The 22337-nt window shown below is 37.4% G+C and overlaps 3 protein-coding genes across 4 annotated transcripts; 1 reads left to right on the plus strand and 2 right to left on the minus strand.

Annotated features, from left to right (window-relative positions):
* Positions 1–919: 919 nt before the first annotated feature.
* LOC121639975 (protein mono-ADP-ribosyltransferase PARP14-like) lies at positions 920–12157 on the plus strand. Of its 2 annotated transcripts, none has more exons than XM_041985572.1 (15): positions 920–1177; positions 2072–2220; positions 3129–5219; positions 5323–5559; positions 5639–5863; positions 5980–6046; positions 6298–6444; positions 6565–6624; positions 6711–6887; positions 7098–7236; positions 7325–7380; positions 9091–9810; positions 9926–10059; positions 10167–10344; positions 10491–12157. In XM_041985572.1, the coding sequence occupies exons 1-15, from the start codon at positions 1003–1005 to the stop codon at positions 10769–10771; spliced, it is 4836 nt and encodes a 1611-aa protein (XP_041841506.1). In that variant the 5' UTR covers positions 920–1002; the 3' UTR covers positions 10772–12157. The 2 variants fall into 2 exon arrangements, with proteins under 2 accessions (XP_041841506.1, XP_041841507.1); XM_041985573.1 differs by having other exon boundaries at positions 3132–5219.
* A 765-nt stretch (positions 12158–12922) lies between these two features.
* LOC121639293 (complement C1q tumor necrosis factor-related protein 3-like) lies at positions 12923–14652 on the minus strand. Its single transcript, XM_041984456.1, has 3 exons — positions 14310–14652; positions 13404–13526; positions 12923–13203 (listed from the first exon to the last, which is right to left on the minus strand). Exons 1-3 carry the CDS (start codon positions 14650–14652, stop codon positions 12923–12925), a joined length of 747 nt encoding a protein of 248 aa, XP_041840390.1.
* A 4437-nt stretch (positions 14653–19089) lies between these two features.
* LOC121640035 (C-type mannose receptor 2-like) lies at positions 19090–21682 on the minus strand. The gene is made up of 6 exons (XM_041985707.1): positions 21661–21682; positions 21451–21529; positions 20927–21307; positions 20084–20336; positions 19891–19997; positions 19090–19640 (listed from the first exon to the last, which is right to left on the minus strand). Exons 2-6 carry the CDS (start codon positions 21482–21484, stop codon positions 19285–19287), a joined length of 1131 nt encoding a protein of 376 aa, XP_041841641.1. The 5' UTR covers positions 21485–21529; positions 21661–21682; the 3' UTR covers positions 19090–19284.
* Between the last annotated feature and the right edge of the window lie 655 nt (positions 21683–22337).

Raw genomic sequence — 22337 nt, forward strand, 5'->3', positions numbered from 1 at the left:
TCTCTCCTCTATCCACCTTTTTCCTTCTGCTGTTTCTCCAGTCCGGTCCAGCAGTTTTAGGCAAAAACTTAAAATAATAATTATGAATAACACAACAACTGTGTTCACAGGCAGCATTTTTTAATTGTTTTTCTGTTCATCTGGGACATCCACCCCTATCCAACAATCAGCAATGGGAGCTTCACATGAGAAAAGCAAATTAAGTTCTTATTCAAGAAGTGAGTTTCTGAAAAACTTAAAAAAGAAAAAGAAAAGCAGAGGTGAAACCATATAGTGTTTCACTTTAATTCAATATGTGGACCCCAACTGATGGGTCATTTTAGCTTACCTGAGTCAAGGATGTCTGGCGCTCTGAGTCAATAAGGTTATTTTATAATCCGTCATGCATTCAGTGATATTGTTTTGTCTGGTTGTTAGCCACGTAACTCAAAGAGTTATGGAGGGAGTAACACAATTTTCAGGAAATTTCAGAAATGGAATAAGGAAGAAGTGATTAGATTTTGGGGCTGATCCCGATCACAGCCTGAATCTAGGATTTTTTTTTTTTTTTTTTTTTTTTTTATGAGGATATAGAGATACAGAGCTTTTTTAAGAGATTCTTCTAAATATGTGTGATATTTTAACAGTGTAAAATTATGGTCCAAATGCTTCAAACAAGGGAAAATGACTTGCAAAAACTGCACAGACACGTACTATTTGTGCGCTATTTGGTCTTTCTAAAGAAGCCTGGAAAGTTGAAGAAGTTAAATATTTTAACCCGATCAGTTTTTCAAGTCAAAGCCTACTTTTTGCAGCACTGACCAAAGATCTACAGTGATGAAGGCATCTGACTCAGTCCAGGAAGGAGCGACTCTTTACTAAAAGTCACGTGTTTCCCCAGCTGACGTCTGCAGGCTATAAACAATCCAGCACGCTGAGCCGGATACCAGAAGACTGTGCCAGAGGTGCAGGCTACGTCTTTGATATTATTCTTACTTATTTATATTAAACCAAGGATATACTATGGAAAATCCATACCAATATCCCGTTTTCTTTGAGTGCACCACTTTGAACGGGGAGCAAAAGAAAAAGATTGAAAATTATTTTCACATTTGCCGCAAATCGGGCGGAGGAGATTGCGGCGCGGTGACAGCTGTAGATGGTAAAGTGTACAGTATTGCTTTTAAAGAACGAGAAGGTAAGATACAGGCTAACAATCCTCTATAAATTTATGTTTTAAAGTTGGACTGTGTAGTAAAATACGTTGCTGCATCGAAAGTGAAAGTAGCCCATGTTCACGGGAATGTTCAAACTTGACAATATTTCAGGTTAACTTAATAATATTATGAATTTTCCTTTTTTATAACTTATTTTGCGGATCCATGAAACTTTTTATTCCCCTTTGCTAAACTGTAATAGTCGAGTCAAAGCAACGTAGCTGTAGTTTCACTTTCACTCAGGCTTGAGTTAAAACGCTGTATAATTATATAACCTGGCTCCTTAAGGCCGTTTAAGAACTACACAGATGTAGCTATCCTCCTGAAATACCTTTCAAAATAAGAAAAAGAAATGCCTTCATTTAAGCTTGTATACTTATTTGAATAAGTAATGCTCAGATATAACATTTGCAGATTAATTTCCTGTCAGGTGAAGTTACTGCTACACCTGTTTGTTTGTCAAAGCCTCAAATCCTGGTGGTACATCATGTTTTACAAGTGATTTTTTTTCTTTTTTCTTTTACAGCAGCTCAAGCCTTCACTGTGTTAAAACATTAGATTTTATTCCTCTAATAGCTTCATTAAAGTAGAAGTAAAACAGTCATAAAAGTTTGAAGGTCAACTATAAAAGAATATGTCCAAATATATTTTTATTTTAGATAATTGCATAACTGTGATGATGGTGTGTCGACAGCATGCCAGGGTAGATTAACTTGTGTTTAAATATTTAAGATGTACACAATAAAGAATCAAATTCTAGCTTCATTTGTCGTTATGCATGAAACTAAACAGGCAGTGAGAGAGGCAACGCTGGAACTTCAGATTAGTGTAAAAGACTAAAGCCTTGATAGTCAACACGCTCTTTTTCTCCTCAGCTCAGCAACGAGTCCTGCAAAGATCTGAGCATGTGCTGGAGTTTGCAAGTGGTTCTCTGGTTCTGGCTGTGCGATGCAACCAGGCTCCCCACAGCTCCCCTCATGCTACCCCGACACCGGGTCAGACGCTGGGGCCAGATTCATCGTCGGTAAGTTTGGAAAATCTATTACAGTTAACTGGCATTACTCTACTCTGAGGGAACACACACACACAAATAAAAATAATAGTCAATTACATCACTCCAATAAATCTCAATTTTTAAAGAGATTAATTTATTAAAACAATAGAATGCTTATCTTTATTTTAAAACTATTAAAATTATATTTCATGCAAACATCTTTACTAAATCTTTCATAAACAGAAGATGTTGTGTCTCAGTGGGACTTGGCAGAGTAAAGAAAAGAAAATTAAATTGCAATAAGTTTAAAAAGGAGTGTATAAATAGAGTACACTGCCAGAAATAAAGACCATGTTTTTAGGAAAGATGTTTTTAATGAATTAAACTATAAATCTGTTGCATCTTAAATGATGTGAAGTAGAAAAGTTACTTCATGAAAGTCTTTCAGAGAAAAAAGAAAAACAACCTCATGTGCAGAAAGCTTGAAAAAAAAGGTGGTAGTGACGCTGAAGAAAATAAACATATTTAGTTTAAAATAATAATTTCAACATAAAATAACTTGAATAAATTAAAATAAATAAAATTTTCTTTCTGTTTAAAAAAGAAATTATTTAAAGAAAAAACAGATCATCTTAAAAATTAAATGTGTATAATTGTTTACAAATTTTAAAGACTATTTAACCCTTATTTGAATTTTTTATATTAGTGTATGCAAAATTAAGTATTTAAATATACAAATGAGGTCTTGTCTTAAAAATGTTTTTGTCTGTGGTGTTCCTTAAAATAAACCACAATAAAGTTAATTTTTAAGTTTTATTTTATCTATTTATTCATGTAACTTTTGAGGAAGTGGTTGGACTGCTCTTTATTGAACTCGCCATTCATAGCCATCATACTCTGAAATCACCTCTAATGGATGACTGTTGTTTTTCCATCAGCAGACACAGCAGATCCATGCATCAAGCCTGACATCTGGTGGAGAGGAGTATGAACTAAAGCTTGATTTGTTTCTCCTTCGTTACCTGAAGGAACATCCAAAAGCTGAGAGAAAGTTGGAGCAGCAGCTCGCTGCTGTGTGCTGCTCTGCTCAGCTTCATCCAGAGGAGGAGCGAGTTTTAGTCAGGCGGTTAGCTCTGCCTGACGCTGTAGGTGACATTAGTAACTGGAAAGCTCAGGTGGACAAAGTGTTTGATGGTTACCTCTGCCACTATGAGATGGATTCTCATAAAATCAAAGCTTTGCTAAAGACCTGCATCGGGTTTACAGACGAAGATGAAGTGAAGGTTTACACCGATATTGGGATGGCTATTGTTGTTGGGGCACGTTCTCATGTGACCTCCATGCTGACAGACTTAGAGAACTTGTATGTTAAGCATCGAAGATCACTCCTAACTGAGAGGCAAACCAGTGTTCGTCGACTTGGTGAGGGAAAAATTTGCCTCCTCTGGGAAGGGATTGAACAAAGTTTAGGACAAAAGTTTCCAGAACTGAAGGTCACACGGGGAGATGCAGGCCAGCTGGTTTTGGAAGGTTCTGTTGAGGACCTACTCAAGGCTGGTGAACATATTTCTGATGAGGAGAATTTGGTGTCCGAGAGGACTGTTTCTAACAAGAGCCCACATTTTTTTACCTTCTTGAGGAAGGTTTATGGAAGTCCAGGGATGCTTGGTGAGTTTTTAGGAGTTGGTGACAAGGTGGAAGTAGAACTGCGAGACACAGAATTGCATTTCTTCTCTCTATGTTTTGATGACCTGGATGAAGCAGAGAGAAAGTTAGAAGAAAAATTCAAGGATGTCAAAATCTACGTTCCGAACTGCTCGGTTGTGCCACCAGAGCTTCAGGAAAAGCTCAAGTCCAAGGAAAAAGAGCTGAACCAAAGGGAGTGCAGGGGTAAGGTTGTGTTTGCTGCAGACAACACCCTGTGTTTGCTGGGACGTACTGAAGAAGTTGAGGAGCTAAAGGAAACTGTCACACAGTTTATTTTGGATCAGTTGAACATAGAAGGAACAGTCATTCTGCCTTTCCCAGAGTTGGTTCAGCTCCTACCAGAATTACTGCAGCTTCATTTGTTTGACTTTTCCAGTGTTAGCTTTCATCCCGTACCATCTTCCACCACGCCCATGGTGGTGCTCCAAGGTCCCTCCAGCAAAGTGACTGAGGTCAGGAATAGGCTGGGTCCATTTCTGGACTCCCTTGTGCAGGAAAAAATTACCATTGACCTGCCGGCAGCAGTAAGATATTTTCAAAGCCACTCTGGAAGAGATAGTCTCCTGCAGGTTTCTAATTCTCATAAGTCTCTGGTCCAGTTTGAAGAACAACCTCATATTAGTAGGAATATTACGGAAGTTGCTAAGTATAGCCTTCAGAGCGGCATTAAGCTGCTGGTGTATAAGGGTGACATCACTCAACAATACGCTGATGTCCTGGTGAACGCTGCCAATGAAGACCTGGACCACTGCGGTGGTGTTGCTGCTGCACTGAGTAAAGCTGCTGGCCCTCAGATGCAGAAGGAGAGCAAAGATATTATCAAACAGACTGGAAAAATCCCAGTAGGTGACGTGGTGGTGACCTCAGGTGGGGACCTAAAATGCAAAAAGCTGCTGCATGCTGTTGGACCTGTAGGTGGAAAAGTAGGTGGCAGAGAGAAGGTCTTGCTAGAAAAAACTGTCCTGTCTGCTCTGAATTTAGCAGAAATGATGGAGTTTCAGTCCATCGCCATGCCGTGTATCAGCTCAGGCGTGTTTGGTGTTCCTGTCACCGTGTGTGCGGAGGCTATTGTAACTGCTGTCAAAGAGTTTGGTAGTCAGGGTGGGCGCAGTCTGAGCAAAATCATACTTATAGATAGCAGACAAGACGTGGTGAGGGCAATGCAGGAAGCGTGCAGAAGGTTACTTCAAGGGATGGGTGGTGGAAACGGCACACAGAGTGATGTGGGGTTCCAGATGGGTGCTGATGGAGAAAGAGGAGCTGCTGCTGCTACAGATGGTGTCTGCATTGAGATTGTTCAAGGATCAATTGAGACCCAGAAGGTAAGAAGCAAGTTTTGAGGTCAATTCTACTGTCTGGTTTAAGAGATCAGAATCCTTCAGGAAGTGTTAAGTTAGATGGATTTAGATTGTTGTTCTTGTCTAGGTGGATGCCCTTGTATCGCCTATGGTTGGCCACAATCCCCTCTCCACCCGCGTCGGAAATATTTTCTCCAAAGCCGTCGGACCTCAGTTTACCCCAATGTTTAATAACGAGGCAGGAGGAGCATCGCAGCCTGATGACACAGTCGTTGTGGAGAACCTGCCCAGTCTTCAATGTAAAGCAGTTATCTTCCTCAACCAAGTCAGCTGGGATAATGACCCAAATGGAAATGCAGTCCAGGTAAAATATTGTGTTTTTTCTAGCCATGTCTGCTTGTTTTCTCCTGCAAACTACACAAAAGAGGTGTTGGTCCTTCCAGGTGCTGAGGCAGGGAATCAGAAAAATTCTGGCTTCCTGTGGAATCAGAGGCTATAGTTCAGTAGCATTTCCAGTTCTTGGGACCGGTGTTGTCCTGGGGTTTCCTCACAGCGTTGCAGCCAGGGTTCTTATGGAGGAACTTGAATCATTTGAGCAGGGCCGAACCAGCAGATCCCCTTTCCTCATCCGGATTGTTGTTCATCCCAACGACAAAGAATCTAGCAAGGTAAAAAGAAGTACTGTGTATTAAAAAGATCCATACTTAGAATTCAACAGTCGTGCTCCTTGTTTTCTGTTTGAAAACTTTAGATCTCAATAAGATTGTTTATCTTTCTTCTCCAGGCCTTCCAGTCTGCCCAGGAAGCTTTGCATCTCAAAGGATTGACAAATGATTCTAATCCAGCTCAAGGTTAATGGGAATAGCTCATGTGTATATTATCAAATGCATGAAAATTGGGCAACTTTGTGCCTAAATGTACATCCTTAAGAATAAATTAACTCAAAGTGATAAGATTACAGTTAAACATAACTAAAACTTATAAAAGGCCACTATCACAGCAATGATTGCACAACTTAAATGTTAAAACTATATCTAATTACACACTCAAATGAAAAATCTAAAGCTTTGAAATTCTTTCTCTTGTGTCACCATGCCTTTAGCTTCGTTTTACCAGAAAGTCTCCCTAACTAATGATGAGGTCACAGCCATGCTGGGTGGAGTCAAGCTCCAGATGGTCCATGGTAACATCATAAATGCAGGCACTGATGTCATCGTCAACACAACGGACTTCACCAACTATCAGTCTGGTACAATCTGAATGTTAGATTGATTTAGATAATTTATAAGTTCATATAAGCTTTGTCTGTCTTTATAATCTTTATACAGCATGTCATAGAAGATTTTATCCTGTTATTTTAACTGAGCAGGAGTCTCCAAAGCTATTATGAATGCAGCAGGGCCCACTGTCCTTGCTGAGTTAGCACAAGGTAAGCCTCCTGATCACAGAAATATATATTTATAGTAAATACCCTTTGAATTGGTTTTAGACTCATCTATCTTTGCTTTTTGCCAGTGGGAATTCCATCCAACTTCATGTGCACCACAAGTCCAGGGACACTCGGCTGCAAAGAAATCGTTCATGCTGGCTTCAAATGTGATCCTGAGATTTTCCGAAAAAACTGCAAAAAGATCGTGAAGCTTTGTGAAAGTAAAGGCTACAACTCAGTGGCCTTCCCAGCCATCAATACCGGTTTGTGTTGTGTGCAAATTTTACGATGCTCCAGTTTGATTAAGAACCGTATTACAGTACATATCATGTACAAACAAATAGAAATAAAACAACTTGTTCAGGTTAAAATAGACTATTTGTAAATATGACCAGTAAGAAGTAATGGAGTAATACAATTAAATTTAAACTTTCAGTTTGTAACTGCAACAGCTGTCTGTTTTACTGCAACAGGAGCAGCTGGTATGGACTCTGTGAAGGCTTGTAAAGCCATGTTGGATGGCATGGCCGCAGCTCTCACAGACTTGAAGCCTAATTCTCTGACACTTATCCGAATCATCATTATGCAACAACCGATCTTCCAGGCTTTCAGGTGTGGCTTCACTGTAAAGCAAGCACATTGCATCCTATGCGCTTCAGATTGCTTGTTATTATTTACCAGTCTGATCATATTTTCACAGATCAGAGCTGGAGAGTCGATTTGGACAACAAGCTCCACGCCGCCTCAGTCTGAAAGGTTTGTTTCCATTTATAATGAAAAGTTTCTTCAGCGCAGCTCAAGTACGTCAATGAAGTTTTTTTTTTTTAGTGCACAAGCAAATTAAGATTAGAAGCAATATGATGTTAATAAGCTCTTCTAACATAATGTAACAGAGTCGATTTGAGCAAGTTATTTATCAAAACAAACTATGGGTGTGAAGAAAAGCCAGTGCAGATCAAATCTTATAGTAAAAACAGTATGCATGCCTTTTATGGTTGCTTCCAAGACTAGCACAAAGAAAATGTTTGTTTGCAATGCAGCAGTAATTTTGATGTCAGGAAAACCTTGAAAAACAGTCTGCAGAGTATTAACTTTATTTAAAACAACTTTATTTATAAGCACATTTAAAAACATGTTGACCAAAGTGATTTACACCTAAGAGTGATAAAATGGAAATCAAAATTTGTAATAAAAAGGAGCACTAAGCAATAAAATAGATACAAAAGAAATAAGACTATAAAGTATGAAAATAATATTAAGGATGTTCCAGAGTGGTGGCATGAATGAACACATTCATTACAGCTGTTTTGAGTAAAAATACCAAGACAAATATGAGCCATTTATACCTCAAAGCAAAGAAAGAAGACGTTAAACAAGAAGTATTGTTCATGTTTTCTTTTCCTGTACCAACGATATGTTACAATTCCCTGGTCTTTTACCATGGTAAAAAAGTGACCTGTTTTCATTTACAATAGAAAATCAACATCATATAATAATAATAATAATAATAATAATACATCAAATCTAATTAAAAAAAAATCATTCAGCTTGTAAAAACAAACCCACCCTTTTAATTCAGCAAGATTTTTTGTGCAAGTTAAAATAAAAGACAAATAGTGTTGAGGCTGTGTATTAGCTCATAACAAGAACTTACTTTGGGCTAAATGCTAGCAGCATGGTAGCATTTAGCATACCTGTTTTAATCTGCTCACGTGCAATCATTGGCTTCTTTGTACTGACATCAGAAGCACAAAGTGTAACTGGAGCTGATAGAAATGTCATTGATTTGGCTTCAAGTACATCATATATCAAAATGGACAAAAAAATTTGACCTTTTAATTTAACTAGAACATAGAGGGTCATGAAAGAGGTAGTGCACCCAAAAATGTGTTTATAGAGCTGTAAACAAACAGTATTACTTAATTGTGATGAAAACCACTTACACTGTTGATAAAATTTGTATTGTTTTTTTATTTATTTTAAAAACAGGATTTTGTGGGTAAAAAATGGCTCATAACGCCCTCTACAGGGTAAAACAAGGTTATGTTTTTCATGACATAGAGAGGTTATCTACATTTTAAAAACCCCACAGCCCCCCTCCCTCCAGATATAAACAGACGGGTCCTCGTCTAGAAGGCATAGAAAACCCCCTGATCACCCCACACCTCAACACTTGCAGTTACAGACCTTTTTTCAAATTCAGCAGTGGGTGGAGTTACGCAAAATGTAGGGGGTGTAGTTACACATAATCTAGTTTACTTAAAGTGTATCTCTGAATTTTGGATATTTGTAATGTTTGACAGCAATCCATCTAAAAGTTTGTTTCACTGTAAAACACAAATAATACAAGCATCAAAGGAGAAATAAGTAAATATATTTCATACTGCAGCAATAGCAAAGGGTGAAGTGAAAATGGGCATATTATTAAGTAGTTTTTTTTTATTAATATTTTTATTGTTATTATAGAAAAGGCTAAAGAAAAGCTCAAGAAGTTACAAGAAAAGATATCAAGAGCCTTCACGCCCTCAACACCACAAGGCCAAACCTTCATGCCTGCAAAGCCCCAGCCTGCAGTGTTCCGCGTAATCAGCTGTGGTCCAGACGTCACCAGAGCCATCAAAAGAGATTTGGAGGACATCTTGCAGAAGGAGCTGATAGAGAGGGCGGTGGATGTGCATCAACTCTCTCTGCTGGATGACATGGAGTTGGAAGCAGTGCGGGCTAAAATCAGCATCTTAGCAATCAGCCTGGAGCACAGGAAACATCACAGCTCTGGGGCAGGGAGCAGCAGCAGAGCTAGAGGCAGAGCCAAATCTAATGCACGAGATCAGTCGGGGTCAGGACAGGAGGTCTATGTGCTGAAAGGCCTGAATGCAGATGTTTTGAGTGTCACTGAACTCATACACAAAGCAGCCCAAACAGCACTTTGTAAAGACCTCCTGGCTAAGGAAGAGGCCATGCTGGCTCTTACCATCCAGTGGTCGATGAAGGATAGCAATGGAGAATGGCAGGAGCTGAGCCTGCATGACAACTACAGGCTGGAGGAGGCTCACATAGGGAAGCAGATGTCTGTCGATATATCAACACCAGACGGCAGGATGCTGAAAGTAAACCTGAGCACAGAGGAAGCCACAGATTATCTGACAGGTATCACACATAAAGTCAAAAGGAGTGAATCAAAAACAGGTGGGTAACATTTTGTTGTTTCAATCCTTTCTTTTTTATTTAATTGTCTTGCTCTCTATTTCAAGCATTTAAAACACTAACATTAATTTCTATGTATTCATTTCTTTTTCTTTAGCTTTGGAGTTGCCTTCAAACTGGGAACCGATGTATGGAGAAATCTTTAAGAGGGTAGAGTTACAGAGTAACTCCCCTGAGTACAAGAATGTAGCCAAGCATTTCCTCAAAACAGCTAAATACAACATTTGCAAAGTAAGACCACACAAACCAAAACATGCATCATATGTTGTTTTTTTCTTTCTAACAAATGAAAACAGCCTGCTTGGGTAAAAAATAACTTTTTTTTTTTCTTAACTTAGATTGAACGTGTGCAAAACCTCTACCTGTGGCATGCCTACAGTGTATGCTTGCAGCGTATACTTGCTAAGAACGGTGCAGCAGAACTCGGAGAAAAGTTTCTCTACCACGGCACATCAGCAGAGTCATGCCACTGCATTGAACGAGACAGATTTGACAGGGGTTATGCAGGCGCACATGGTAAGATTTGGTCAATTTAAATCATATCTTCATACTGATCAAACATCTTGATTGATTGAATTAGGGTTTGTCAAAATCAGAAGTTTCTTAGCTATAAAACAATTGATCTCAAATGGTCTAAAAATGACTTTCTTGTTTAATTGTAGCTGCTCGTTTTGGAAAGGGGGTTTACTTCGCGGTCAAAGCAAATTATTCTGCTCGTGGATTTTCCCCGTCGGATGCATCTGGCCTGAAGCGGATGTACGTTGCTCGTGTCCTGACTGGCCGTTACACAGTTGGGAATCCCGCCTGGTCAGCCCCTCCTCCTCGAGGCTCCGACCCCACTGACCGCTTTGACAGCTTAGTGGACGACCAGCAGCCACCCTCCATGTTTGTGATTTTCCACGATGACCAGGCCTACCCAGAATACCTCATCACCTTCAACTGAGCGGGAATGAGAGAAGTCAAACTTCACGATGGCATGACTGAGTTTCTTTTTCAGTGCTGCAATGACTGAGATCACCTTTGAATGCACCATTTTATTCTTTATTGCTACTATTGTTTCTGTTATTTCTCAGCACCATAGATGCATTTTATTGGTCACCACACTGAACAGCTAAAATATAAATTATTTAGGAAATATTTTATTGTTTCTTACAAAATGTTTATTATATTCACACTTTAGAATAACTTCGATTTGACAAAGTTAAAGCACTTTTCTGTTTGTATTTGGCCACTCAAATGATGCAGCGTTCAACAGTCATGGAAGTGATTTTACTATCACACAACAGCCACACTCCAATGGCCACATCTGGAGGGAAATCAGTGTGTTATCCAGGGATACTCTGGACATTCCAAGAAGCCAGGAATTGATGCACCAACCTGTTAGTTTAGTGTGCAGCTTCTCTTCATCCTCAGCTCCAGCTGCCCATAAATATGACTTTTTCAATCAAAAATGAAAAATACAGCATACTTTATGTTTATCAGTAATATGTTGCTTGTTAATCATTAAATATTTTTTGTTTGAACTTTTTCTTTAACATGTTATTTACAACTGTTTATGGTTCATTTAAAAGAGGAAGAAAAATGACATAAGGATGAATAAAACCATCTTTGACATGTTCATTGATTTATTAAAAATTATTTAGATGGGGATGCAATCTATATATACCTGTATGTTAAAACGGTATTTAAGGGCTTGTACTTCAAAACAAAAATGCTGTTATTAAACATAAATAAGGTTTTTATTTCATGATGGAGGTTGAGAAAATATTTAAGCAGATTTGAAGGAATAGGATTTGTTTTTGTAACAGTTCTTTTATTTTCTAAAAAAAAAAAAAGGTTTAAGGTGGATTGTGTATTTTTTTTTTAGAAAACCTTGTTTTACATTGTGAGTTGTGGGATTGAGATTTATTTGTTTAGTTCACTTCTCTGAATGGCTAAAATACATGAAGAAAAGATTATTTGCAAACGACCTGGATTTCTGTGATACATTCTCAGGAAAGTTCACGTGTGTGTCTATGCATATAAGAAAAAACATTAAAATCATCTCTATAAAATCTTTTTTTTTTTTTTTTGCATAATGTTCAACTTGGAAAGAGCATGAATTCACTTATTCTGGAGTACATATTTAGATTATCAATCACTGTTGATAAATATTGCAATAACTTACTTTTTGAATACAATTTCCTTGGAAAAGATATGGAGAGTGTTCAATTCCAATTTTCTTTTTTTTTTTTTTTTGGTCTTTGGAATGTAATCTTAGCACTTTCGAGTATTTACACAAGTTTTTACATTTTTTTTCTTCTTCTTTTTGCATTTTATTAAACAAAGACTGAAGTTCTGCCTGTCTGCTTTGTGTTTGTACCCTCCACCTTCAGAGACCATTATTCAAAACCATTATATCCCCTCCCCCCCATCCCCAGCCCTGATGACCTTGCAGTTGTTTAACCTTTCATTGACTTTTTCTGTAAAGATTTGAATTAATTTACAGATTTTTGTCTTTTTTTTCCATCACATACTGACAAAAATAGTATTTAATACTTTCTTAATAATCAGTATTCTGGTATCGAGATAATCAATATTCAGCATTTTGAATTCCGTTTCTCATAGCTATTAATTCTTAAACTATAGGTTCCACTTTCACAACTGCACAAGGCAACAATCCTGAAAAAGAACATGGAGGCAGAGGTTTAGGTCATCTCATACTGTGGTGACACCAATAGTCATTCTTTGGCAGGGTATGTTTTTTACACGTATTCCAAAATAAATATATCTTTGAAATTAAATATATATATATATATATATATATATATATATATATATATGTATATATATTACATAATTTTGCATGTAACTAAAAAAGAAATCAAGAGCCATTCTCACATTGAATAAGATACAAATTTTTTTTATGGGGTACATCTCTGCCAGTTGACATCCTTGAAACATTTTTTTTTTATTGGACTTCTGTGACATAAACAGTAACATAAAGAATAGATATTCATACACACAAAGTAAAATATAATAAAGTTTAATAAAAAAATTTCTGGCTTCTTTCTATGTTTTCTTAAACATCTGTTCAAAAATGCTTCCATAATGTTCACATATGAAAGAGCAAAAATCCACTGAATGTGCAATACTTGTTACCATTATCATTTATATTGTACCCAGACCAAAGACGAACACTAACCACGTCACCAGTTTGTAGCAGCAAGATGGCGCTGTTAGATGCCGACATGGAGTGAGTTTGACTGTTGCCATACCATGACACAATCTGGTTTCCGTTGTGGAACAGGCTTCCGCCTGTGGCTGGTTTTCCAGACCACACAAAGGAAGTAAAGGAGAAATAATAAACTCCTCGCACTGGTGCTGTGAAATGACCTGCATTGAGCAACAAAAATGATAACAGTAAATGAATTTGCTGACTGTAAAATATTAAAACTACATCATATTTTAAAGAATAGTTATAACAGTAACACACTTTAAAGTTTATATGAATTTCCCACAACAGCAGCAGTAGCATCAGTTTCTGGTTTATGAGCCTCACAATTCATGAAGGAGAAGAGAAACTGAACACAGACCTGTTACTGGGCTGTAATGGCCTCCGCTGTCGAACAGAACGTTGCTGTAAACCAGAGGCGTATTAACACTTACAGCATTGATGTCTGGAAGAAGTGCAGCAGAAAATGCCACCCGAAGTTTTCCTGAAAGATCAAAATGAGCATGTTTTCATTTCTTTGTTTCAAACTAAGAGGCACTCCAAAAAACAACCACTCTGTAAGAGTTGTATTTGCCATCAGACAATATGTACAAAGCTGCATTTGTTTTAAAGTACAAAAATACCTATACATACTCTAAACTCTCTTTTCAGGTCAACAGGACTCTGTTTGTAGTTAGTATAAACGTAATTGAAATTCCCATTTAGACATTTGAAATAGAAAATAGAAACAGAAAAAGGATGTTTTACTATTTTCAGACAAATGCCTTTGGAACGATGATGTCTATGGGGACATTGTTCGAAAAGACTCTATTTTTTTCCGTATGTGTCAACAAACTGTCCAAAACCTGCTCTTAAAGAAGTGAGCAATTCTTTTGATTTCTAATAAAATCCTCAACACCTCATTTAGATCGTATGTTGTTTGGATTCCTGCATCACAAAGAAAGTAACATTAAGTTGTACTTGCAAAAACTGTAAGGCAAACTGAATAATTGAAAATTTGTGTATACTTATACTAGCTAGCAGGATTACTGTTGCAGTTTATTACCTTCACCACATTTTCTTTCTTGCATTAACCAGATAGTTTTAGCACCTTAACATAAACGGGAATTTGGGATGCTTAAACTCAATGCAACACTTAAACCAAAATCACCTAAAATAATCTGTAGTTATGTGAATGACTGATATCTTTTGGAGATTTTTAACATCAAGTCTCGTGTTTTTCCTCACCCCTTTCACTCACTCTTTTAGGACCTTGTTGATAAATTACCTTCATACAGGTTCCTGATATCAGTCAGTTCACTGCTGAGAGCAGCCACCTGCTTCTCGCTGGCCTCCAACTTTCCGTTTGTTTTCTCAAGGGCTCTCTCAGTGGCTTTTTGTTTCTCTTCAAGAGCCCCGAGCATCTTCAGCACCATGTAGATGTTGGGTTCACATGCTGGTTGAATAGGTGTTAAGTTTGATGTCATATTGGTTGGTGTTTGTCGTTCTTGCTCAGGAAGCTCTACCCTGGTATCTGCGTGGTCTTCATGTGAGAGATCAGTGACCTGGGTTGGATTTCCCTCACCTCCAGCCTGGCACCCGGACTGCCCAGCAAGCAGACACATAAACATCGTCGCTAACAATCTCTCCATCCCTGAACCTGGAAGGGATTTTTACCAGTATATGTTCTGATGTAAATAACTGTGGAATGACTGTGAAAAGAATCCTTTTTATACATGTTTTAAGTTTAATTATTAGATGCTCTTTAAACATTTACTCTGCAGATAACCATAAAGATAATGGAATAAACTTTACCCATTTCCTTGTAACGTCTTGACGTTTGATTGTTGTTCAGGATTTTTATGACCTGACTGTCAGATAAAATCTCCCAAGTATAATTGGCTGATAAAAAGATGGATGATGGTGTTATGTTATGGATGACACACTGCATGTGCAGTGCAGGCACGTGAGTTTAATTAACTTACCAACAAGGACGTACACATGTACAGCCCACTTGTTCTTTTTTCCTGAACCGTCCCATTACTTTGGGGAAATACATTTTTTTGTCATTGTTTTCACTGCGTAAATATGAACATCTTCAGAGAAAAAGTACATTTGGATCAATTTGAAATAAATTGAGGCATCTACATGTGAATGATCATAGCTGTGCTTGGGAATGTGATTAATCAGTGGTCATGCTAGAAGGATAACACAATGAGAAAAGTGCTTAGCCTTCAAAATGTCGGTATTTTATCCATTCCATCTCCAAACAATGAAGCCTAGAAAACTTAATAATTCAATCACTTCAAGATTAAATTGACATGTTTATTGAACAGTGTGGTATTTTAAATTAGAGGTACAGTATGTAAGAATTACTGGCATTTAGTGTTGGAGATGGGCATAGAAATGACTTCAAATGAGCACAGTTGTGAATTTACTTTGGCCGTCAGTGGAACAAAAGACTGAATAAAAATACAAATTAAATTGTTTTAAAACTGTATAAAAGGTTGTTTCTGTCTGGAGTCACTCCTGACAGCAATAATTAGCAACTAAACCTGGTCTGGAGCAGGCGAGGTACATATCATAAATCTCCACAGTAACTTAAAGTATGTGTTGAATGTCCATGAAACCACCCTCTGTTGGCAGAAGACTCCACTTCCTGCTTGTGGCTTTTGTTCATTCTGGCATTGGACAAGATTCTGATAAACTTTAGCTTTTTATGATTGAAAAATACCTAACACGATGAGATAACCTGTTACCAGGACAAAACAAGCTTTCCCATCTACCAGTAATTAACCTGTGACCTCAGCATGAGTCATTAAAATGTGGCCTTTCCCGTCTTGTTGAGAACATGTTATCCTGCTTTCTCCTCTTGCAACACTGAGCAGTTTCTTTCATTAGCTGGGAATAAACACACGTTTATAGATATTTTGTCTTGCGAATATAACAAGTAATGCACATCCAGTAAAACATCACTAACTTAAAATAATTGTTTCTCTTTACTTACTTTTATATAGTCACTCTGATTATATGTACTACTAAGCAGACTATACACACAGAGATCTATTTTTTTAAGTTTGTTGTAAATTTATGTACATTCTGTGTAGCAGTGATGAAATATTGACTCATGCTGTCAGCCAGGCAACGCACATGAAAGCTGGAGGAATTTTTTTTATTTTCAGGACTCCTATATTTTAAACTTCCATTTATTAAATTTGATTTCATAATTTGTTTGATAATTTATCAAACAAACAACAAACAAGAAATAAAATTTGATCATTTTATTACTTGTTTGAGATCCCCTAACTGGCTGAGGTAAAAGTTATTCAAACAAAAACAATGACCCTTTTTATCAGCTGCTGCATGGGGAAATAAAAGGGGAAATATATTCTAATAGATCTATGGTTTTTGCATAGTACATCATGATTCCAGTTGATGAAAAACACACAGACTCCACACATTGCTGCTTTTGTTTACAAGAAACATACCCAGATGGCTCAGTCTGATACTTAAAAAGAAAACCCACTGAGGCACTGCAGTTGTAAATAAAGAAAGAAACATAAAGTTTTATGCACCCAATTTTAGTACCAGATTGGACCACATTTTGCCTTCACACACTTTCTGCAGATTTGTCGGCTCCACATCCATGATGAGAATCTCATATCCCAAAGGTTTTCCATTAGAGAGAAATTTAATGAATGTGGAGGTCATCATAGTACAGTGAAATAAACCATCAAGAGATGGTACACTGTGGTCAGACGGGGATGGACATGGTCAGCAAAAATACTCTGGCTGTGGCTCTACTGGTACTAAGGGGTCCCATGCAGAATGTGCCAATAAACTATCCCCCCACACAATTACCAAATGCATTGAGTTGGTGCCATGTGATTGCCTGAATAGCTGTTATATTAACAAGCAATTGAACAGGTATACCTTATATGGTGATCTGTTTAAAAGAACTGCTTAAAAGAACGCAGAGTGTGCCAATAAACTATCATAATCATAATTTTTTTTTAAATAAACAGCATGTTGATTATCTGAAGTTTTATACAATGATTACAACAAGCAAGCAAGACCAAACAGCGTCAGACAGACTGAAGCCTGAACAAAGTTGTAAACTAGACACACACGCACGTATAGCTATGGTGGGCTGCTTTACTTGTACTTTTGAATATATTTATTAATGAAAAAGTGAAGACAATGTGTTAGTAAAATACAGTGGTTTAATGTTATTGCACCCCAGGACCACACAGATCATGTTAGTCTGTTGTTAATGGACATGTAATCAAGGTTAATTTTGTCTTTCTTTGGGTACAAGAGCGACAACCCGAAGGTCTGTTACCCATCCTGCCATGAAATATTTATAAGCCTCGAATCTGACTTGTATGATTTTAATTCTGCCCCTGTGAAGTGTGGCTGACACGTACCTGCTGCATCCTGATTGAGAGGTCTGTGGTGATGTAACAGTTCAGTAAATAACCACACCCACCCACAATTTTCTTTTCAGTAAATGCTAAAATAACAGATGAAAGCTAAAGACGAAAAGTCCAATAGCTTAAAATGTTTATCAGAACACCCACACCATGTTCCTGCTGGAAAGCATGAATTATTATCACTTCAAGTTTCTTCCACAACCTCATACCACAACCTACGGGCCCCATCCTTGCACCTGTAGTTCCGCCCCTGCTTGGGTGCAATTTCCACGGCGGTGTTGTTGGACTTCTTGTTTAGCTGGTTCAAACTCTGCATCCCTGAACATAAAACCTATCCCACATATATAACAGCCAATCACACCTCCTTCCTCCTCCCTTCATCTTAAAATGATCAAAATAATATATTTTTAATTGCAGATTACTTTCTTGTTTGAAAAAAAAGGCCTTGTATTTGCATAATTTTCACTTTGCAGATTCTTTCAGAGAAAAAAATTGCATCTGAAAACAGAGGAAATATCTGAAGAGTCGCATTTGATGTTTAATGTCTGTGAAATCTCTTCTATTCCACGAGCATAAATTTATATGACTGAAAAAACAAAACAAAAAACATAGCAAGTCGACCAGTTAAAGGTTAAATTGGAAAAAATTCTGTATAGAAAAACAAATGGCCTGAGATCACATCATGATGAGCTACTCTGCCAGTTGGAAAGCTGGGATTATTGGACCAGAAGTGACACGTTCTCACTCCCAATGTGTCAACAGTCTGACGAATCCTTAGCGTCACATGCCGACACTGGATACCACATTAACCTGACGGAGACAAATACTCCATCTACAAGATGAACTGTGCTGCAAACTTGTAATAAAAAGTGCTTTAAACTGATGATCAGGAAAGGTTGAACTTGTAAGATGAATTAAATCACAAGTAGGCAGCACTGTCCGTGGTTTTCCTGGGTCTACATACCACTGTTCTAAGCTACGTGTTTTCTGTTAATGTACACTGAACTTTCTCAAACTCCCTACTTTAAAAAAAATCACTTCTAAAAGGACAATTTCATTAAACCATGGTGACATTTTATTTTTTCCTGGGTTACTGAACCTGAGAAGAAGATCTTGGGCAGTGTGTAATGTATCGTGTTTTTGAAAAACAACAAACTGCTGAAGAAGCAGTCGTTTCCAGTCTGTGTACAATCTGATATCATACAAATCATGGACGTCTTAGTTTAATTAAGACATCAATGATTTGTTAGAAGTTCTGACAGGTGAGAATTTTCTTTTCAGTAAATACTAAAATAACAGATGAAAGCTAAAGACGAAAAGTCCAATAGCTTAAAATGTTTATCAGAACTTTTCTACAGAAATCCAGCATTTTTAGTTTTGTACTTAAACTACATTTTCCTTCAAAACCTTATTTATGTTTAGTCCGGTAGAATTTTTCCATGCAGTGTTTCTATTTGTAGGTATTTTTTTATTTCATTTTGGTATTTTTACTTATATAAAATGTAATACTTCCCCACCACTGTAAAAAGATTTAGCCTCATTTATAATTTTTATTTTCACATATTTTTGTTGTCCCTTTTTTTTCCAAAAACCTAAAATGTCAAGTGTCATCATTTTTGAAGAATCAAACCAATGCATAGTTTAATGATTTATTCAAGAAGAGAAACTTAAAAAAACTTGAAAATGTGCATTTGCAACATAAAAGTGAATTCCAATACAACCATCATTTCATTAACTTAAGCAAACTACGTCATCTATAGCTATGTTCTGTTATAAAGAAAATAGAATAGAAAATACAACCAAACCTATGAAAACTACTCCTTACTTATTTCATTTCTTTGCAGATTTAGAACAGATGAAATTCATCTTGTCGTTGTCATTTTTTTTTAACCACTTATGCTCTCCTCCTGTCTCCATGGCTCCAGACATGTCACAGTCATTCCCATCTTGACCTGAGGCCCAGTTCGTATAGGTGACCGCCTGATTACTGACCCAGAACCAGAAATCCAGAGTGCAGGTGTAGCGCAGTCCCGTCCAGACATATGGAGTTGTGGCGTTCTTGGTTTTTTCCTGGACCCATCTCTGCTCATCCAGGTTAGTGATGGTGACCAGATCACCGTGGTATTCCCTGCAGTAGTATAAGGCATTCTCCCAGTTCATCTGTTCTTTGATCAGGATCACTTTATCTGCCGTGAAAGTAACAGAAACAAATAAACAATCATGTTCAAGTTGTTACTGAGAGGTTTTCAAAATTACAAATATGTTAACTCCTCCAGCTAAAAACAAAGAAATGACATTAGTTCCCCAGGCATGTATGATAACCTGCAACACACAAAGACTGCAAAAGGAAAAATTCGGGGAGATCAGACTTTTTCCAGCTATTAGGCTAAATACAAGGATGTTGTGTTATCGTCATAAATCATTAAAAGATCTCACCGTCATAACAGAAGAAAGGTTTCCTCTCATTACAGTCAAAACTGTTCCATGTCTTTGAGTCTTTCCGCATCGCAGTACAATTGTTAGTGTTTTGGTTTTCAGCAGCACTACATGTAAACAAATACAGGAACTAATTGTAAAACTCTTGCAAAGTAAAAAGTGAATGAAGAGTATATGAATGTGAACATTGTACCTTGTGAACGGTGCGCCCCAGTATCTGAAAGAAAAGCTGCTCCCATCAGACCATCTCCAGTTGTCTCTGAACAGGCCAAAAAATAACCGACACTCTGCAGTGTTGCACTCCTGGGTCGTCAGATTTAGATTTACATCTTGTAGCTGGTTTACTCCACTGACCAGGTCTGTGTGATTCTCTCTACAGTATCTCTGAGCTTCCAACCAGTTTTTGTTTTCTGTAATCAAATAGAACTTCTGAACTGGATCGCTTTCTATGGAATAAAGAGACAAACTCACATCACTGTTTTATCTACAGGTCTTTTGAGCAGAACACAAATATTGTAATGATAGCATGAAACCTGAAGTAGCTGTAAAGAAATGGTGCAGCCCGTCCCTGATTTTTCCTGTTGTTCCAGTGTTCTGTCGACATTCTTCTCTCAGTCTCAGTTTCTATTCAGTACAGTGCAGTTTTATTTAATTTAAAATGGAATTTATATTACGTTAATTCTGTATTGTCACCACCATAGCAGGGGGAAGGTTTAGTCAAACCACATCTACCCTCTTAATTATGACGCATTCTCTTGTTCTCTATCCCCACCATCATTTGGTTTTCCTCCTACAAGTCTTTTGAGGGGCACACACATTTTGTAATGATGATCTGTAATGATGTCATCTGTAATTTGTGATGATGAGTCGGCGACAGCGACGAAAAGTATAAATGGTGTAGTATTGTCCCTGTTTTTTTTTCTGGAACCAGTGTTGACATTTTTGTCTTAGTCTCTTTGCTGTAGGCTGTTTGTGATCTGTGCAGTTTTATTTGATGAAATGTGGAATTTGCATGCTGTTAATTCTGTTTTCTCACCATTATAGCAGAGGAAATAGTCTGCATCATTACAAGGATAATCAAACCAGGAGAGGTCTTTCTTGATCTTGCCACAGTTCTCTGGTCCATTACCGTTTCCGTCATCTGGTTCTCCACTTTTCCACTTTACATTGCTGTCATTGAACTCCACCCCAGGCAGAGACCAGTGCCAGGTCCTGTTAGTACCTGCTGTTTTGTTCAAACCAATCCAAGCTTCTGTCCAATTTTCCAGTTGAAAGAGTTTGCTCATGTCTGTCATGTTAGACACTGTGGCCAGATCAGTATGATGCTTCCTGCAGTACTGCTGGGCTTCAGACCAATTTTTTGACAGATCAATGAAGCGATACTCATAGAGTTGACATGTGATCAGACAACATTGACCTGGGAACAGAAAAAAGAAGTAAAGCTGGTTGTTAAATCCCTGACATCACCAAATATAAATACTCTTGTTTTGATTATAATGTGATTAAAAAGTAGCAGCCTTATAAATTAAGACTGAGCTGTAACTAAAAAGCTGTCCTCACCCATCAGAAAGACAAGGATCAGACTCCACTGCATTGTTGCTCCGTCAGATGATGGTTCTTTAACTTCAGCAGTTGCTATCTGCTGGATGAAGTATACGTTTAAAAATGTCATGAAAAATAAAAAGTAAATAATAAAAATATAACTATAATGAAAATAGAAAAGTTAAAGTATATTATATTAATAGCTTATATACAGTAAATAGCACATACACTGTTAAGTGATTTCAGAAAAGCTTCAACATGCAGAGGCAGAAATTCTGAATAACAGAGGTGAAACTTACATCTTTATCCCCTCCAGTCGTTGATGTGATGACTCTCCTAGATGTTTTCCTGGAGACTGGCCTCTCTGGTAAAACGTTGCATTTTAAATAACACAGATGAGATCAACTCCCCTTGAGCCTCAACATTTAAATATTCAAATGGGATGAAGGGCACGCTGGAAACAAAGCAGTTATTCACATTTTTCAGTGTGAGACACTCATAATGTGGGCATGGTTGGTGTCAAAATATAGAAAATAAAATACATAATATATATACATCTGCTATCTTAAATAACAGTTACTGTCATTTTAGTTGACAGAGAAACCCTAAATCATGTTTTTTGTTCTTTCCAGCATCATAGCATGTGGAATGAGGGTCTGGTTGCTGTGTGCTCAACAAATCACTGATTTTGGTAACTACAGTATTTTAAAATGAGTTTGAGAGACTTAAAATAAGAAATGTCAACAGGAAATGGTCTAAAAACTTAGTCAGTGCTTGATGTCACAGATAAGAACATATCAGCACACAGAGCTCCATGTTTGTTAGTTCATGAATCAGCCCATTGCAGATATATTTGAATAGAAAATAAGAAAAGCAGCATATGGAATGAACCCTTTATTACATTG

Source organism: Melanotaenia boesemani, chromosome 5 (assembly GCF_017639745.1).
Source record: "Melanotaenia boesemani isolate fMelBoe1 chromosome 5, fMelBoe1.pri, whole genome shotgun sequence".
Classification (NCBI taxonomy): domain Eukaryota; kingdom Metazoa; phylum Chordata; class Actinopteri; order Atheriniformes; family Melanotaeniidae; genus Melanotaenia; species Melanotaenia boesemani.